General features: G+C 39.6%; 1 protein-coding gene across 4 annotated transcripts in view; it reads right to left on the bottom strand.

The window, feature by feature from the left end:
- The window catches only part of FAM13A (family with sequence similarity 13 member A), a 330683-nt gene that overhangs the window by 182300 nt on the left and 132679 nt on the right, over positions 1-15704 (bottom strand). For all 4 annotated transcript variants that reach the window (XM_030819119.1, XM_030819120.1, XM_030819121.1 and 1 more), the window contains one exon: positions 2977-3051. In XM_030819119.1, coding sequence (XP_030674979.1) covers positions 2977-3051 — 75 coding nt within the window. The remainder of the gene's footprint in view (positions 1-2976; positions 3052-15704) is intronic.

The following is a 15704-nucleotide window of genomic DNA, read 5'->3' on the forward strand; positions in this document are numbered from 1 at the left end:
AAGCAAAAATTGACAAATGGGATCTAATTAAACTAAAGAACTTTTGCATAGCAAAAGAAACTGTCACTATAGTGAACACACAACCTACAGAATGGGAGAAAATGTTTGTAACTTATCCATCTGACAAAGGTCTAACATCAAGTCTACAAGGAACTTTAAACACATTTATAAGAAAAAAATCCTATTAAAAAGTGAGCAAAGGACATGAACAGGCACTTTTCAAAAGAAGACATTGATGTGGCCAACAATCAGGAAAATAAGCTCAACATCACTGATCATTAGACATACGTGAATCAAAACCCCAGTGAGATACCATCTCATGCCAGTCAGAATGGCTATTATTAAAAAGTCAAGAAACAACAGATGCTGATGAAGTTGCAGAGAAAAAGAAATGCTTTTACACTGTTGGTGGAATTGTAAATTAGTTCAACCATTGTGGCAGAGAGTATGGTGATTCCTCAAAGATCTAGAACCAGGAATACCATTTGACCCAGCAATTCCATTACTGGGTATATGCCCAAAAGAACATAAATCATTCGATTATAACAATACATGCACATGTATGTTCACTGCAGTACTACTTACAATAGCAAAGACATGGAATCAACCCTAATGCCCATCAATCATAGACTGGATAAAGAAAATGTGGCACACATACACCATGGAATACTATGCAGCCATAAAGAGAAATGAGATCATGTCCTTTTTAGGACATGGATGGAGCTGGAAACTAACTAACTTCTCAGCAAACTAATGCAGGAACAGACAACCAAACATTGCATGTTCTCACTTATAAATGGGAGCTGAATCATGAGACCACATGGACACTGGGAGGGGAATAACACACACTGGGACCTGTCATTGGGGCAGCTTAGGTGAGGGAATAAGCAAGAATACCTAATGGATGCTGGGCTTAATACCTAGGTGATGGTAGGAGATCTGTGCAGCAAACCACCATGGCACACATTTACCTATGTAACAAGGCTGTACATCCTGCACCTGTACCTCTGAACCTAAAATCAAAGTTGAAGAAAAAAAACAAACTCTTGGCCGGGCGCGGTGGCTCACGCTTGTAATCCCAGCACTTTGGGAGGCCGAGGCGGGCGGATCACGAGGTCAGGAGATCGAGACCACGGTGAAACCCCGTCTCTACTAAAAATACAAAAAATTAGCTGGGCGTGGTGGCGGGCGCCTGTAGTCCCAGCTACTCGGAGAGGCTGAGGCAGGAGAATGGCGTGAACCTGGGAGGCGGAGCTTGCGGTGAGCCGAGATTGCGCCACCGCACTCCAGCCTGGGTGCCTGGGTGACAGAGCGAGACTCCGTCTCAAAAAAAAAAAAAAAAAAAGAAATTTTTCTTTTCACTAGCGAAATAATTACATGCATTTTGGATTTTTTCTTACTAAGGGAAACAAAATTTTACACATTAACGCCTTTATGCTATAATATCTATAATAGTTCTTATTTTTTCTTGTTAAAATTTATGTAAATATTTTCCATTGATTATGTGTTCTTCATAATTATGAAACATCAATAAAGTGATTTTTATTTTAAAAAATTACAGCTGAACGTTTTACTTTACACCCAGAAGGGAAAATGCATCTCATGCATTTCTATTATGCTTAGAGGTACCCTAGGAAGATCTATTGCACTTGACTATTTCCTATGTTGGAGGCTAGAAAAAATTTTATGTAAGTATGCATGTGTGTATGTATGTATGTATATATGTATGTATGTATGTATGAACGAGATGGAGTCTCATTCTTGTTTCCCAGGCTGGAGTGCAAAGGCATGGTCTCAGCTCGCTGCAACCTCTGCCTCTGAGGTTCAAGCAATTCTTTCTGCCTCAGCCTCCCAATTAGCTGGGATTACAGGAGCCCGCCACCCAATCCCGGCTAATTTTTTTTGTATTTTTAGTACAGATGGGGTTTCAACATGTTGGCCAGGCTGGTCCTTCTTCTTTCTTAATAGTGAACTTTTTGGCATTTTACTTTTTATATATTTCTTTTCAAAATTTTTTATTTTACGTTTGGGGGTACATGTGAAGGTTACATAGGTAAACATGTATCGCAAGGGTTTGTTGTACATATTATTACATCCCAGGTATTAGGCCCAGTACCCGATACTTATCTTTTCTGTTCCTTTTCCTCCTCCCACCCTCCACCCTCGAGGAAGTCCCAGTGTCTGTTGTTTCCTTCTTTGTGTTCCTAAGTTCTTATCATTTAGCTCTTATTTATAAGTGAGAACATGTGGTATTTGGTTTTCTATTCCTGCGTTAGTTTACTAAGCATGATAGCCTCCAGCTCCATCTGTGTTCCTGCAAAAGGCATGGTCTCATAGAAACAATTGTTATTGAGCAGAAGTAAAATCATCTACTAAAAATTATCACTATCTGTTCAATGATAGGAGTGTCCGAAGAATTTTTGGCTGAATACAACCACGGATTAAAGGTACTACACAAAAAGTGCTTTTATACCACCAGACCCTCCCGCAACACTCCCTCATGCCTACTTCCCTGCAAAAACAAACAAATAAAAAACCAAAAGGGCTGAAGGAAATGCAAGCAACAGAACATGGAAATAGGAGAGCATAAAGAAACACGTTGGCCAGGCTCGGTGGCTCACGCCTGTAATCCCAGCACTTTGGGAGGCCGAGGCAGGCAGATCACCTGAGGTCAGGAGTTTGAGACCAGCCTGGCCAACATGGCAAAACCCCATCTCTACTAAAAATACAAAAATTAGCTGGGCACGGTGGTGCACACTTGTAGTCCAAGCTACCCCAGAGGCTGATGCAGGAGAACTGCCTGAACCTGGGAGGCGGAGGTTGCAGTGAGCCGAGATTGCACCACTGCACTCCAGCCTGGACAATAAAGCAAGACTCTTGTCTTAAAACAAACAAACAAACAAACAAACAACAATGAAAAACAAAGAACCATGCTAAAGATTTCACATGGTCGCCTACAGAGAAAACATAGTTTACCTTGGTTTTTGGAGGTGGTTTTGGCATGTCTCTTTCTAAACCTCTCGTTAAAAGGATGTTCTTATAACAGGCCTCCTACAAAAGAAGTATAAGGGAACATTAGAGATTAAAGAAACTTACCCTAACCAAAAATTACAAGGTAGTAAAAAACAATTTTTAAGAGAGAGCATTTCTGGATTGAGTTGTTCACATCAGAAGCTGGTGAAATTGTAGCATGGAGTCAAAACTTTTCCTCTTACTTGTCATATACAACAGTAAAGTAAGATACGATGGTGATGGAGTAGGTGAGAGATTTATAGTACATATATTCAGAGATGATCATTAAAAATCGTATCTGCACTATTATGTCATTTTATCACATACATATCCACTATAGACAGCTTGCTCTTCTTTTGAGAAGTGAATAGTTAAATCTCCAAAATATCAACCAACAAACTTGAAGTCGCCAACATTCCCCACATTTTACAGATGGATTCTGACACTTTACATACTTGATCTTAAACAATTTCCTTCAGTTAATTTAGCAAACCACTATTAAATGGTGATAGTTTTGTATTAACACCCTGTGGAAGAATATATGAGTATCTGTTTCCAGAATTATTAAACCTCCAAGTCCTTGGTTCACACCAAAACAACATTTGCCAAAATAATGGCAGAAATTACAAGGAGGCAGCTGAGGCAGAGCTGTATAGATTATTTATTCATACACGATGAACAGAAATGACAGTAATCTTGTTTGTTTTGTTGTTTCAATAATGCAGAGCCTCACTTCCAAATAGCCATTAACTTGGATAAGCTTTCCATAGATGATTCCATCTCCAAATTAAGATAGGAAAATAATACATAAAAGGAAAATTATAGGCAACAAGAAGGCTAAGGAGAAGGTCAGTCATATTTTTTTCACTTATTCCATAATCCTCTGTATCCCATTTCTTCCCCAACATTCCTGCCATTCAATCATCTAAATCATACATTTTTTAGTTTAGTTTATGGCTAATTCGTTATAATCTTTTAAACATAATTTTAGTCTACATACTTCAGAATATCACTAAAATTTGCTAGACTTATATTCATTTATTTCTAAAGGGAACAATATATTATTAGGATAAAATGTCCCTAAAGAAAGTAACAACACTACTTATTATTAATAAAGATCGAATCTTATGATGTATTAGGCACTGCTAAAGACTCTGCATTTATAATGCCATTTTTATGCCCGATAGCCCTATGAGCTAGGAACTATTATCATCATCTCCCCTTTAAGGCTAACACAATGCAGGCTTACAGAAGTTAAGTAAACTTGCCCAAGGTCACACGGGACTCAAAGATTGTTCTGTAAAACATTAGGGCCTGAGCTCTTAATACCTTTATAATTACTCATCTCCGATATACTATACTTGGCATCTTAAACCACTAAGTTGTGGAGCCATAGCATTTTAAAGCCAGAAGAGTTTTGTAAAGGTCAACTAGTCGGCTTCCCTGATTTTACAGATGAGGGACTTGGATTCTAAGGTGATGTGTCCAAGATCACATAGACAGCGGCAAAGCTGAGACTCGTGTCTGGACCACAAAGCAGTACACAGCACATGTTCTCAGGTTTGTGCTAGGGACAAACATTCCCAGATGCATAGGGGGTTGGAAGCCTCTTCTAAGCTGGGGAGTAGCTGCAGGTACTGCCAACACTCTCAGCTGCCTGTGGCCTCACGTAGCCCTTATGTAAGTACCAAAGGGTACATTTCAGAGATCCCTAAATAAGTGTGCATTCCAGTCTTACCCTTTCCCACTAGTTACAGCACCTGCTGGTGGTAAGCTGCTTTCTGGAAATAGTGAATGAACCCATTCCCGCTTCTGACTCACTGTGAGAGGGATAAACTATATCCAGCATGACATTTAGGAGAGCCAACTGCATAATACATTGCGTAATTTGACTATGCTTGGATAACACAATTATGCTTTATGCTTGTACCCGTTTTTTAAACTACTGGTATGTAAATGCTAGAATATGATGAAAAGAAACAAGGCTGACTGTTAAGGGAAATTAGTAGAAATGTCTGATTTTTGTCTATGACTGAGTGTTTACAAATGCCTATAATTCTTTCTTCCTTATGCATAAAACAGAAGTGACAGTATTTCTGTATTCTATTTTCCAGCCCTGTCTCTGTGAATTAATGGGCACAAGGCTGACAGTCAACTTTTCCCTATAAGACTCTGAAAGCATTTTTTCTAAACTTCTATTTGCAAATGTCACCTACATGAATTATATTTACTTTTTGTTTTATGACTTTAAACTCAGACAATACAGACAAAGTAAAGTTTAGCAGTCTGAGAATGAACTGACAGATAAGAGATCTAGCTCAAGGAAGAAGTAGTATTTATTGATGAAAAGACAAGCCAGCACCCGTTCAGAGTTGCGTTCCCAGTGCCCCATCAGAATGATACTGAAACAGCAGCTCCCACCCTTGCAGCAAGCAGCGAGCAAGGGGGCTGCAGAGCCACAGGACACAGGTAACACCTTCCTGTAAGGCCCATGATACTTAGATTTCTGGAGAAAAGTTAAATAATTCAACTAGTAACCTAAGCAAATAACTGGTGATAACTTAATGTATTCTTTTAAAACATATATTATGCAGTTAAGTATGAAATACTAAGATAAAGCATTTTATAAACCTTTATAAAGCCATTTATATTTGTACATATGTATCTGAGAAAGTTGAAAATTTATGTCCACAGCAAAAACATAAACACAAATGCAAATAGTAGCATTATTCATAATAGACTAAAAGTGGTGACAATCCAAATGCCCATCAATTGATGAATGGATAAACAAGACACGGTGTAGTCACATAATAGAATATTCTTCAGCTATAAAAAGGAATAAAGTATTGACACCTGCTACAACATGAATGAACCTTGAAAACATGCTAAGTGAAAGAATACAGACACAAAAGGATATATATTGTGTGATTCCACTTATATGAAATGTCCATAATAGGCAAATACTTAGTGACAGAAAGTAGACTGGTTATTGCCAGGGGTTGGGAGGAGTGGGGAATGTGGAGTGACTGCTAATGGGTCTGATGTACATGAGGTCTTTTTTTTTTTTTTTTTTTTTTTGAGATGGAGTCTCGCTCTGTTGCCAGGCTGGAGTGCAGTGGCGTGATCTTGGCTCACTGCAACCTCCGCCTCCCAGGTTCAAGTGATTCTCCTGTCTCAGCCTCTGGAGTAGCTGGGACTACAGGTGTGCGCCACCATGTCCAGCTAGTTTTTGTATTTTTAGTAGAGATGGGGTTTCTCCATGTTGGCCAGGATGGTCTCTATCTCTTGACCTTGTGATCCACCCACTTCGGCCTCCCAAAGTGCTGGGATTACAGGAGTGAGCCACCGTGCCTGGCTGAGATTTCTTTTTAGGGTGATAAAAATATTCTGGAATTAGGTAATGGTGATGATTGCACAGTTTTGTGAACACACACAAAGCCACAGATTGTATACTTTATAAGAGTGAATTTCAATGGTATGTGAATTATATCTAAATTTTTTACAAAGCCATGTAAAGAACGTTCCCACATTCTCAAGGCAAAAGAGACCTTGGGTTTGTGTTCAAACTCTTCCTTTAGAAGAACTTTTTGGAAAAAGTTTGGAGGGGGATGTTGTGTTTCTAAGTGTTAAACTGTATGTAGGCATGAAAATTTATTCAACAAATATCAACTGAATCTTATTACTAGTTGGAATGGGTGGTATTCCAATGCTGGGCACTGGAGAATGAAGTGTCAAACTGGACATTAATAGATCACATAGGGTATATTTATATTTATTTTAAACATTTGGTTTACTTACATGAGACTTTTGACTGAACCGATTGCTCACTTTAACGAACTTTGCACAACACCTACTTGCTTAAACCAGCTGTGTCATGGTATCATAAGAACACCAATTAAAAATACAATAAGGAAGGAAAAAAAATACCTTGTTTATCATGGCTTCTTTTGCCTTACTATTCAACTACTAATGACATTTAAAAATAGGAAAGCACTCACTGTCCCTTCAGCCTTGCACACTACTTCCACAGCTCTTTTAAGGTGTGGTCCCTTGTTTCACTCAGGTCTTTGCTCAATTTCACTGGAGCAGGTTCTCTTCCCAGGATGCCACCTGGGAAGGGATATTAATCACTACCTCTCTCCTCTTCCACTTGTTGCTCTCTATCTCTATCCCCTACCCTATTTTATGTTTCTCCATAGCCCTTAGAAATATCAGACCTTAAACTTACTGGTTTTAATTCTTTTTTTTTTTTTTTTTGAGATGGAGTCTCTGTCACCAGGTTGGAGTGCAGTGGTGCCATCTCAGCTCACTGTAACTTCTGCCTCCTGGGTTCAAGCGATTCTCCTGCCTCAGCCTCCTGAGTGGCTGGGACTACAGGCACATGTCACCATGCCCAGCTAATTTCTGTATTTTTAGTAGAGATGGGGTTTCACCATGTTGGCCAGGATGGTCTTGATCTCATGACCTTGTGATCTGCACGCCTCGGCCTCCCAAAGTGCTGGAATTACCGGTGTGAGCCACCACGCCCAGCTGCTTTTAATTCTTTATTGTCCATCTCACCCTACTCTGTGAGAGGACTTGGTCAGTCTTCTTCATAAATACATTATATCCACAGAGCCCACAACTAGGTTTGGCACATAGTAGGAGCTCAATTATTGAGTGACTGACTAAACTGAATGAATAAAATCTCCTTCCAAACCCCTTGTGCATTCCTCCTGCTTTTAGTCCCTTCTTAATTCCCTTCTTAAATTCCCTTTATGATCCTTCGTTCTCTTGCTAATACCCTTAATTTCCTTCCTCCAGTCTCCAATCATTGTATTCACCTCACAAAAGTACAATGTTGGATGAATCCAGCTATATGCCTTCTCTGTGCTGGGAACGGAGCAGCTCAAAGTGTCTGGAAAAAATTACAGAATTGGTTGATTGGTTTCACATTAAATTTATGACCAAAAACTTTGGATGGGCCCTCCCTCATGTACAGCAATTCTGCTATACTTCTTGCGTAACTTGATTTTCCACTGTCCAAGATGGTATTTCTTGTCTTTCCCTCTATTCTCAAACCCCTTTCTTTCCATTCTTGCTTAATACCTCTTTGGAAAAACAGAAACATCGGAGCAGAAGCTACTCATTGCCACACCATCAAATCTACAAACCTAGCTGAAATCATTCGATCCTCTCTGCCTTCTCTGTTGTTGCAATGAGAGATAAGACTGGTTGTATCAAAGAGCAATTCCCTCCATATGCACAGTGGATCTCATCTCCTCTCACCTCCCCAAAGGCTGCTCCTTCAATGGTCTCCTGTCACTCCCTTCCCCACTATGATCATTCCCATCAATCACAAGCAGGCTCTGCAGTCATATCTTCTCGTTTTTGTTTGTTTATTTTTAAAAGATACTTCCTTAATCCTACATCTCCCATTAGCTATGGTCCTACTTGCTTCCCTTCATAGCAAATTCCTTTAAAACAGCCATCTTCACTCACTTTCTCTACTTCCTCACCTCCAATTCATTCTCCAATGCCCTAAGATGTGGTCTTTGTCTCACTATTTCACAGAATCTGCCAAAACAGTCACAGCACAGCCTCCATCTTACTCTTGTTCTTAGTAACATGTAAAGAGGTGACTATTCTTGAATTACTCTCTTCTCTTAGCTTCCATGACATCACTGGTAGGTGGCTTTTGATGGTTAAATTTAAGTGTTAACTTGACTAAATGAAGAGATGTCCAAAGATTTGGCAAAACATTATTTCTGGGTATGTCTGTGAGGGTGTTCCGGAAGACGCTAGCATTTGAATCAATGGGCTGAGTAAGGAAGTGGATTCCACCCTCACTAAATGTCACAGGCACCACCCAATTGGCTGAGGACATATATAGAACAAAAAGGCAGAGGAAAGGTGAATTTTCTCTCTCTCCTAGAGCTGGGCACCCATCTTCCCCTGCTCTTGGACATTAAAACTCCAGGTTCTGCAGCCTTTGGACTCTGGACTTGCATCATCAGCCTCCCAGCCTCTCAAGCCTTCGGACTTAGACTGAGCCATGCTACCAGCTTCCCTGGTTCACCAGAGCTTGCGAACAGCATATTACAGAGCTCTTCAGCCTCCAAAATCATGTGAGCCAAACCCCATAATACATCACCTCTCTCTTTACACACATACACACACACACACACACACACACACACACACACACACACACCTCCTATTGGTTTTGTTTCTCTGGAAAACCTTGAACAATATACAGGGGGAAAACATTTTCCTACTCACCCAGACCAACTCCATACAGTTGGCTGCTGCTCCTCCTCTATACAACAAAGTTACAGTTACATATCTATTGGTTATTGGTGTATTTTCTGAATCCTCTACTAAAGAGAAGTCTAAGCCTGGGCAACATAGTGAGATTCCGTCTCTACAAAAACAATAAAATAAAATTAGGCAGGCACGGTGGCACATTCCTGTGGTCCTAGATACTCAGGAGGCTGAGGCAGGAGGATCTATTGGGCCCAAGAGGTCCAGCCTGCAGTGAGCTGTGATCACACCACTGCACTCCAGCCAGGGTGACAGAGCAAGACAGAAGAAAGAAGAAAGAAGAAAGAAGAAGGAAGAAGAGGAGGAGGAGGAGGAAGAAGAAGAGGAAGAAGTAGTAGTAGTAGAGGGAAGAGGGAAGAAGAGGAGGAAGAAGAAGAGGAAAAAGAGGAGGAGGAGGAAGAAGAAGAGGAAGAAGAGGAGGAGGAGGAGGAAGAAGAAAGAAGAAGGAAGAAGGAAGAAGAAGGCGGCAAATAATATGTCTCCTTTTACTACTGTGATCACAATTCCATAGAGAAGTGCCTGGTATGGTAGGAACTCAATAAATGTGTGTTGAATATATGAACGAAGGAAGTCGGAGTGACTCAAGAGTTGATACAGAGAAGTCTTCTTTTCCCAAATGATATGAAATCATTCACCTTCATGGCTTTTAAATACAACCAATATATAATGTTGCCCAAATTTGTGTCTCTGTCTCTGATGTTTCTCCTGAGCTCACATTATTTACATCTAACTGTCTAATTGGCAACTCTACACTTAGTATGTTCAAACTTGAGCTTATAAATTATCAGCCAAAAAATTCTGTCAGTCTGAGGTTGCAGTGAGCCGAGATCACGCCATTGCACTCCAGCCTGGATGACAGGGCGAGACTCTGTCTCAAAAAAAAAAAGAAAAAAAACTGTCAGTCTTTGAGTCTTCCTTAGATTAGCAAATGTCACCTAGTTGCTCAGGACAATGTCTTAGGAATCTACCTTGATTCCTCCCTTTCCCATACCTCTTGCATTCAACCCGCCAAGTGCAGTCAGTACTATCTCCAAAATAAACTGAAATCTGTCCACTCTTCCCTACGTGTACAGTCACCCCAATCATAACCATCATTGTTCACCTAAATTATTTCAAACATCTTGCCTTCTACAAGCTTTGTACATGTAAATCAGATGATGTCACTTCTCTACTCTAAATCTTCCAATGATATATCATTATATTCCTATAATAAAATCCAAATTCCTTACCATGACCTACACACTTCCAATGATCTAGCTCTTGCCTATGTCTCTAATCTCATACCATTTGCCCTCTCCTCGTTATGCCCCAGCCACCACGGCCTTCTTTTCTGTTCTTCAAATACCCCAAGTCCCTTCCTGCCTTCCAGCATTTTCCCTTCTTATTCCTTCTCCCTGGAATGCTTTTCCACACTGCTCTAGCATAGCTGTGCATTCACTCTTATCTTTCAGCTCCCATGTCACTTCCTCAGAGAGGCCATCTTTAACAACCTTATCTAAAGTGGCTCCTCTAACTATGCTCTTTTCTTCTTAACAGGCTTCATCTTCAACCACAGTACTTACTTTAATTTGTTATTAATTGTCTACCACTCCAAGAAGTCTTTAAGGCTCATGAGAGGTAAAGATATTTGATCAGTGTATTCTAGTATTCAGTGTATATTTAATAAATATATTTTGAATGAACAAATAAAACTGTCAACTTCTACATTTCCCTTCCTTTTAGCATTAATTTCCAACCATTAGAGAATTTTGGTGGACTCTGTGATATTGGGAACAAGATAATAACACATTTTCCTACTTCAGATGGATGAGGATAGATACAAAAGAAGCTACATTATGACAGGGAGGAACTGCATTTGGTGTGCTGGGGTCAAACTCACAACAGTTGATTTGGTCAGATTTGGTGATCTGGAGAGCAGAAGACAGAGAGCAATACTGATATGATTACAAACTGAAGTAGCAAAGGCCCATGGTTGAGGCCTCTTATAGGAAAGCACATATAGAACAGTGCTACTTTGCACATAACCAGGGTCCAATACATATATGACTGGCAGATTACAGACCACTCTTTACAACCCCATAGAAGTCTCTTCTGCAACTCATCTGTATCTCAAAATGAATCTCAACCTGATTGACTGAAAAAAGTAGATTTTCTTAAAACTCAAAAGAAATATAATTTTATATTTACATTAATGAAAGGAATAAATTGAATTTTAAAATAGCACTTTCTAGATCTAGATCTAGATTTTTGGAAAAACTCTGCAATTTTCTGGCTTGGCCCAGGGAAGTAGAAATGAGAGGATGAGAAGTAGTGAAATTCTACATAGAATTTCGAACTAATTATAATTACTTTATGAACTGCAACAATAATATTCACAGGTAGAACCTTATGAATTACATACCTTATGAAACACAATTATTATTTTAATTGTGTTTAAGTCTATTAAAAATTGCCCTACAGAAAATGGCAACCAGTCATTTCCATGTAAAGAAAGAAATGAAAATGACTTGCAGCAGGGGTGGTCAAATTAAATCAAAGCTTTATTGTCAAGTGCTGTGGTTTGAGTATTTGTCCTCTCCAAAAGTCATGTTGAAATTTAAGCCCCAAAGTGGCAGTGTTGGGAGGCCCTTTAAGCAGTGATTGGGTTTTAAGAGCTCTGCCCTCAAGAATAGATTAATTCATTTGTGGATTAATAGATTAATGGGTTAATGAATGGGTTATTATGGGAGCAGGATTAATGGCTTTTGCATCCTCGCTTGCCATGTGACCTTTGCACATGCCAGCTCCCCTTCCCCTTTCCACCATGAGTGGAAGCAGCCTGAAGCCCTCGCCAGAAACAGATGCTGGTGCTATGCTTCTTGTACAGCCTGCAGAACTGTGAGCCAAAGAAACCTCTCATCTTTATAAATTAAAAAAAAGAAGAAGAGGAAGAGAGATTTGAATTAGCACACTTAGCCCCCTAACTATGCAATGTCCTGTACCACCTAGAGCAAGAAGGCCCTCACCAGATATAGCACCTTGAGCCTGGACTTCTCAGCCTCCAAAACTACAAAGAATAAATTACTTTTCTTTATAAATTATTCCATTTCAGGTATTCTGTTACAAGCAAGGGAACATGGACAAAGACATCAAGCATCATTAAGCTCTAAAGTTTGGACTCTCGGTCTTAATATTATTATAATCCAATATAGAGTTTTCCTTCAGCTCCTATATCACCTCTTTGGAGAAGCTCCATCTAACAACTTCATCAAAAAAAGCTTTCCCTAGTTATGTTTTTCAACTTGCTTTACTTCTGTCTCAGTACTTATTGAGTTGAGATTGGTGTAGGTATCCATGTGTTGCTCTGATCTATTCCTAATATCTGTGCTTTCCTTTGATCATCTAACCCACCATCCTTTCTCATTTAACAGTCTTGACTTAGAGAAGCTCTACTTTTTATTTATTTGCACAGAGGTTTAAATAACGATCCACTACCATACGCAAGTGTGCAAGTGTCTGACTCAGGGCCTTTATACTTGCTGTTCCTTCTGCTTAGAATGCTCTTCCTCCAAAAGTTTGTATGGCTTGCTCCACCACGTCATTTAGATCTGCACTCAAATGCTACCTAGCCTAGGAGCCTTCCTTCACTTCTCTACATAAAAAAGCTCCCCAGCTCCCTTCTCTCCCACCAACTCATATACAGTACCATCAATTTCAAGAGTGTATCATGGTTTAATTTTTTTTTTTTGCAGAATCTATCATCAGATGACATAGTAACTTCCTTAATTGTTCATTGTCTGTGTCCCCCCGCCCCCACTAAAAGGTAAACATGAGAGCAGGTATTATTTTTAAAATTCACTGCTATTTTTAAAGCTCATAGAATACCAGCTGGCTAATAGGCATTCAATAAATGCTTAAATTACTGAATAGACTGATGAGTCAAAAACAACCTCTTCTGACTCCTCTACTTCAGTTTATCCTACACATGGATGCCAAATCAATTTTTTCTACTTTATTGCTCTTAGTCTGTTTTGTGTTGTTATAAAGGAATACCTGAAGCTGGGTAATTTATAAAGAAAAAGGACTTATTTGGCTCATTCTGGAAAGTTAAGTTTGGGCATCTGCATATGGTGAGTGCCTCGTGAAGGAAGGCAAAAGGGAGCCAACCTGTGTAGAGATCACATGGAAAGGGGGAGGTGCCAGGCTCTTTTTAATAACCAGCTCTTGCAGAAACTAATACAGTGAGAACTCACTCACTTCCAAGGGAGGGCATTAATCTATTCATGAGGAATCCACCCCCATGACCCAAACACCCCCCATTAGGTCCCACCTCCAACGCTGAGGACCAAGTTTCCACATGAGATTTGTTGGAGACAAATAAACCACATCGAAACCATAGCCAACTCTAATTCAAGTTACACCTTTACTGGAAACTTATTTTTATTTTTATTTTTTTTTGAGACGGAGTCTTGCTCTGTCACCCAGGCTGGAGTGCAGTGGTGCGATCTCGGCTCACTGCAAGCTCCGCCTCCCGGGTTCACGCCATTTGCCTGCCTCAGCCTCTCCGGCCGGAAACTTTTAATTACTGCTGCTCATCATCAAATTTAAATTCTTATTCCTGCCATCCAATACCTTTCAACTCACCCTTCTTGTCATATCTACCCTACATGAACATTATAATTGCGGTCACTTGTTGCTTGCGCTACTTACTTACATGCTTATCCCATTTTCCATCCTTGACCTCAGATGCTTAAAGGACTTTTCAATCTTTTCTCTCTTTATGGTGCTGAAGTAGACAATTAATATTTTTGCATGTCCAACACTCATTCTCCCTTCTTTGGAGGAAGATGTATTTTTAAGAAACCACTCTTCTCCTGTTGGATACAGTGTTTCAATAAAAGTGTATCTCTGATGAACAGTTGGACATGTCTTCCAAGAACTTCCAAATATCAATCAGATACCCATTCACTATAATTTTGACCAGAAATGAGAAGACTCAAAAACTGAGAATAGCTAAAGCCGACTCTCCCAGTGGCAGTCTGTTGAAGACACTGTTCAGCTCTCACACTGCCTGCTGCCCAGAACCTTATAGCTTGTCTTGGTAAGTGTCCTCTGGGAAGTCTGGTTTGTAGAAATTCCTTTCCTTTCCTTTTCTTTTGTCAAATTTTACCCAGAGTTGGTTTTCATCTAAAGAACGTACTTTGAGTTACACAAATATTTATTATAGTGTCTTTTATATTGTGGGCACTCAAGAGAAAATTTTGAATTGAAATCATGCAGCATTGATGGTAATGATAATCAAACTAATAAACAACACTGGCTATCACTTATATAGTAGTTACTACATGCATGGCTTTCTTCTAAGTGCTTATTACACATTTACTCATTTGATCTTCACAAGAACCCTATGAAATATGTGCTTTTACTATCCAAATTTCATATGTAAGGAAAGTGAGGTACAGAGAGTATGAGTAACTTGTCTAAGGTCCTACATTTAGTAAGTGGCAACACTGGAATTTGAAGCCAGGCAATCTGTCTCTAAAACCTGCTCTCACCTGCACAGAATACTGCCTCTCCTGAAGGGTCCTTCCTATTTAATGAGATCAGGAAACAATGCAAGTTAGGTAAGTCCCAAAGTAAACCAAAGCAGGGAATCCTAACAAATAATCTTTCGTGTACAATCTTTCTTGTACAAGCCACAATCATAATGCATCACCTATATATTGGAGTGAAAATATGAAGCCTTTAATCATTATCAGGTCTTTCCTAAGTATTCAACCAAGCTTTGTGGCATGGCAACGCTTTGTGTACACCATATCATTTCCTCATCTTCTCCCTCTGGGCATCAGGAAAACCATTTTCAGCCTCTCTTCCAGTTAGATTGGGAGCCACATGACAAGCCAATTCTAGGTCTGGCCATAAAAATATTCCAAATTATTTTCATCCTCCTCTTTCCCTGATAAGGCAAACTTTGATGGCAGCTGGTCTAAGTTGAGGAGGGCTCCTCAACCCACTGTACTGCAAAGTGAATGAGAAATACGTTTTGATTGTGTTAAGCCACCAAGGTTTTATAATCTTTTACAGAACCTTCCATTAACTACTCTGACACTATTTTCCCGTAAATAGCTATATTGTTGTATTCATACTACATTTGTTTAACTACATTATATAAGTACCATAAAAAACAATAACTGGCATAAACAGGTTTGGAAACAAACATGATTGACTCCTGGTTAGCATACAGTAAAACTGGTATTGAGCAGGTGTATAAGACAGTCACCTATTAGTCACAAGTATTCGGGGTTGCCATGTACAGCAGTCAGCATGTCTTAAAAAGGAAGGCACAGAATTGATTCACCTGGCAAATTAGGTAGTTGGAAGTCTGTGAAGCAAACTTTTATTGTATGCAC

This window comes from Nomascus leucogenys, chromosome 9 (genome assembly GCF_006542625.1).
Source record: "Nomascus leucogenys isolate Asia chromosome 9, Asia_NLE_v1, whole genome shotgun sequence".
In the NCBI taxonomy this organism is placed as follows: Eukaryota; Metazoa; Chordata; class Mammalia; order Primates; family Hylobatidae; genus Nomascus; species Nomascus leucogenys.